At 42.3% G+C, this 5,000-nt stretch overlaps 1 protein-coding gene across 2 annotated transcripts in view; it reads left to right on the top strand.

The window, feature by feature from the left end:
* cacna2d3a (calcium channel, voltage-dependent, alpha 2/delta subunit 3a) overlaps positions 1–5,000 on the top strand; it is a 404,301-nt gene that overhangs the window by 170,072 nt on the left and 229,229 nt on the right. For both annotated transcript variants that reach the window (XM_071348965.1, XM_071348967.1), the window contains exon 9: positions 606–680. In XM_071348965.1, the coding sequence (XP_071205066.1) occupies positions 606–680 (75 nt within the window). The remainder of the gene's footprint in view (positions 1–605; positions 681–5,000) is intronic.

Here is a 5,000-nt window from a genome sequence, read left to right on the forward strand (position 1 = left end):
GCCTCTGATTGGGAACCAATTCAGGCCACCATAGACCTACATATATCTACACTACCAAAACCCCTAGACATACAAAAAACCCTAGACAATACAAAACCAGCATACCCACCCAAGTCATACCCTGACCTAACCAAAATAATAAAGAAAACATAGATAACTAAGGTCAGGGCGTGACACACACGAACACATACATACACACATACACACACACACGTACACACACACACACACACGTACATACACACACACACACATACATTTACATTACATTTAAGTCATTTAGCAGACGCTCTTATCCAGAGCGACTTACATACACACATATACACATATACACACACGTACACACATACACACACACACACATACACACATACACACATGTACACGCAGGTACACACATACACACATATACACGCAGGTGCCATTTTTTCAGGGAGCTTGAACTCTAAAGGTTCCACTTAACCCACGGTTCTGTGTGTAGATCTATATGTGTGTATACATTCATCTATATGTGTGTGTTGGTCAGTCCTACAGATATATAACAACAGTATTTGCCCCAATGACTTTTTCTCTCCCCTCTCTCTGTCCCTGTGGTGTTTGTCTAGTACAACGACGAGGTACACTATGTAGAGCCATGCCTGAATGGAACTCTGGTCCAAGCTGACGTCACCAACAAAGACGTGAGTCTAATACAGCATAACAGTTCCTTTATGACCATGATCAAATATGATGTCTCCCAAGAGACCTATCCCAGAATGCTTTGTATTCTCATTACTATACACACTCACACATACTGACACGAACACACACATAACATGCACACACATTTATGCTGACTTTACACACACACACACACACACACACACACACACACACACACACACACACACACACACACACACACACACACACACACACACACACACACACACACACACACACACACACACACACACACACACACACACACACTCACATACAATGATAATTTACGCTGCTGCTACTCTGTTTTTCATATATCCAGATGCCTAGTCACCGTATCCCTATACATACACCATATATACAAAAGTATGTGTACTCCCCATTCAAACCCATGGATTCGGCTATTTCAGCCACACCCATTGCTGACAGGTGTATAAAATCGAGCACACATCCATGCAATCTCCCTAGACAAACATTGGTTATTACTGAAGAGCTCAGTGACTTTCAAAGGATACCGCCTTTCCAACAAGTCAGTTCGTCAAAGTGGTAGGACGTACAAGCTCACAGAATGTGACCGCCGAGTGCTGAAACAAACGCGTAGAGCATAAATATCGTATGATCTTGGTTGCAACACACTACCGAGTTCCAAACTGCCTCTGCAACGTCAGCACAATAACTGTTCGTCAGGCGCTTCATGAAATGGGTTTCCATGGCCGAGCAGTCGCACACAAGCCTCAGATCACCATGCGCAATGCCAGGAGTCGACTGGAGTGGTGCAAAGTTCGCCGTCATTGGCTCCCGAGTGGCTCAGCGGTCTAAGGCACTGCTTCTCAGTGCTAGAGGCATCATTACAGACCCTGGTTCGATTTCAGGCTGTATCACAACCAGCTGTGATTGGGAGTCCCATAGGGCAGCGCACAATTGGCCCAGCATCGTCCGGTTTGGCCGGGCTAGGCGGTAATTGTAAATAAGAATTTGTTCTTATCTGACCTGCCTAGTTAAATTAACCTTTACTTAACACCCATCCCGGATCCGGGAGCATCCTCATCAGTAAAAGCTGACTAGCATAGCCTAGCATAGCGCCACAAGTAAATAATAGCATATAAATATCATGAAATCACAAGTCCAATACAGCAAATGAAATGTTTTACAGCGAAAACACAATATGTATTTCTATTAGCTAACCACAATAGCCAAAGACTCACAATAGCCAAAGACAAAGATGTTTCTACCGCATAGGTAGCTATCACAAAACCGACCAAATATAGATATAATTAGTCACTAACCAAGAAACAACTTCATCAGATGACAGTCTTATAACATGTTATACAATAAATTTATGTTTTGTTCGAAAATGTGCGTATTTGAGGTATAAATCATAGTTTTACATTGCAGCTACCATCAAAAATATCACCAAAGCAGCCAGAATAATTACAGAGAGCAACGTGAAATACTTAAATACTCATCATAAAACATTTATGAAAAATACATGGTGTACAGCAAATGAAAGATAAACATCTTGTGAATCCAGCCAATATTTCAGATTTTTTAAAGTGTTTTACAGCGAAAACACAATATAGCAATATATTAGCTTACCACAATAGCCAAACACACAATCACATTTATTCACCGCATAGATAGCATTCGCAAAAACCAGCAAAATATTTAAAATTAATCACTAACCTTGACCAACTTCATCAGATGACAGTCTTATAACATCAGGTTATACAATACACTTATGTTTTGTTCGAAAATGTGCATATTTAGAGCTGCAAACCGTGGTTATACATTGTGAATATGTAGCATCGATTCACCAGAATGTCCGGAGCTATTTTGGACACTCACCTAATCTGACTAAAGAACTCATCATAAACTTTACATAAAAATACTTGTTGTATGGCAAATGAAAGATACACTGGTTCTTAATGCAACCGCCGTGTTAGATTTTTAAAAATAACTTTACCATAACAAACAGCTTGCGTTATTGCGAGACAGCGCCCACCAAAACGGCAGAGAATAGGAATCAACATTTTCCACAGAAATACGAAATAACATCATAAATTGTTCTTACTTTTGTTGAGCTTCCATCAGAATCTTGTACAAGGAGTCCTAGGTCGAGGATAAATCGTTGTTTGGTTTTAGAATGTCCTTTTCTCCTGTCGAATTCGTGCCACAATGCTAGCCAATGTTGATAACGTTCCCAGTTTCTCTCGACGAACGGAATACTCCAAAAGTCCCAATAAACGTTGAATAAACTGATGAAACTCGGTTGAAAAAACCTACTTTATGATGTTTTTCTAATATGTATCAAATAAAAACAGAGCCGGAGATATCCGCCGTGTATACCGAACGCTTTTCAGAAGCCAATGTCGACGTACTTCGCGCGCCAGAGAAGACAAAGAAATTTCCAGACCTGTCACTCCAAAAGCTCTTGTTCGGCCTCAGATCAAGTTAGACACCCCATTCCACCTTCCACTGCCTGTTGACATCTAGTGGAAGGCGTATGAAGTGCATGCATATCGATAAATATTAGGCAATTGAATAGGCAGGCCCTGGAACAGAGCATCGTTTTCAGATTTTTCACTTCCTGTATGGAAGTTTGCTGCAAAATGAGTTCTGTTTTACTCACAGATATAATTAATATGCATATTGTACGATCTAGAATAGAGTACGAGGCAGTTTAATTTGGGCACGATTTTTTCCAAAGTGAAAACAGCGCCCCCCTATTGACAAGAAGGTTAAATAAAAAATATAAAATAAAAAAACATAAATTGGACACTAGAGCAACGGAAACGCGTTGTCTGGAGTGATGAATCATGCTTCACTATCTGGAAGTCCAACGGACAAATCTGAGTGTGGCAGATGCCAGGAGATCACTATCTGCCCCAATGCATAGTGCCAACTGTAAAGTTTGGTGAAGGAGGAATAATGGTCTGGTTTTTCATGGTTCGGGCTAGGCACCTTAGTTCCAGTGAAGGGAAATATTAACGCTACAGCATACAATGACATTCTAGACGATTCTGTGCTTCCAACTTCGTGGCAACAGTTTGGGGAAGGCCCTTTCCTGCCCTTTCCTGTTTCAGCATGACAAGCCCCCCGTGCACAAAGCAAGGTCCACACAGAAATTATTTGTCAAGATCCGTGTGGAAGAACTTGACTGGTCTGCTCAGAACCCTGACCTCATCAAACACCTTTGGCATGAATTGAAACGCTGACGGCAAGCCAGGCCTAATTGTCCAACATCAGTGCCCGGCCTCACTAATGCTCTTGTGGCAATGTTCCAACATCTAGTGGAAAGCCTTCCCATAAAAGTGGAGGCTGTTATAGCAGCAAAGGGGAGACAAACTAATGGGGAGACATAATAATGCCCATGATTTTCGAATGAGATGTTCGAAGAGCAGGTGTCCACATACTTTTGGTCATGTAGTGCATCTTCCTCCAGCACTCCAGTATTCCTGCACATTGTAAATATGATACTGGAACTGACCCTGTATATAGGTTCTTACTTTCTCCTGTTCTTCTTATTTCCTATTTTTATTTCTCATGTGTTTTTGTTCTACCTTATTATTTATTTTTAGTACTGCATTGATACTGACTACTGCATTCTTGGGTTTGGAGCTTGCAAGAAAGTCACATGACATTAAAACTTTAGACTGAGACTTGATGGAATGTGCCTGATATTCAGAGTGGAGAGGTTCAGCAGCCCTCTGGTCTGTATGTGTGCATGTGTGCATGTGTGCGTGTGTGCGTGTGTGCGTGTGTGCGTGTGTGCGTGTGTGCGTGTGTGTGTGTGTGTGTGTGTGTGTGTGTGTGTGTGTGTGTGTGTGTGTGTGTGTGTGTGTGTGTGTGTGTGTGTGTGTGTGTGTGTGTGTGTGTGTGTGCGTGTGTGTGTGTGTGTGTATGCGTGCGTGCGTGCGTGCGTGCGTGTGCATGCTCGTGCGCGTGTGTGTGTGCGTGCATGCGCGCGTGTGTGTGCATGTGTCTGTGTGTCTGTGTGTGTGTATGTGGCTGGCAGTCCCATTAAGATGGTTTCAGTGATAATCACAGTCAGGGAGATGGAGAGAGACAGGGGATAGTCTGCCTGCCTGCCTATTACTGTAGAGAGGGAAGCACAGTTAGAAACCTGCATTCATTTCCACAGTCCCATTCTCAAGGATTCATTCAGTTATACACACACTTTACTTTCTATTTCTGCATGGACCCATTTCCAGGGGTGCATTCAAAACTAAATTTTCCCATCCTGCTAAGCCTTCCGTTAGCCAATGACTACCCACACCTTTCTATGTGTGTGTGTGTGT

The sequence above is a fragment of the Salvelinus alpinus genome, chromosome 17 (assembly GCF_045679555.1).
Source record: "Salvelinus alpinus chromosome 17, SLU_Salpinus.1, whole genome shotgun sequence".
In the NCBI taxonomy this organism is placed as follows: Eukaryota; Metazoa; Chordata; class Actinopteri; order Salmoniformes; family Salmonidae; genus Salvelinus; species Salvelinus alpinus.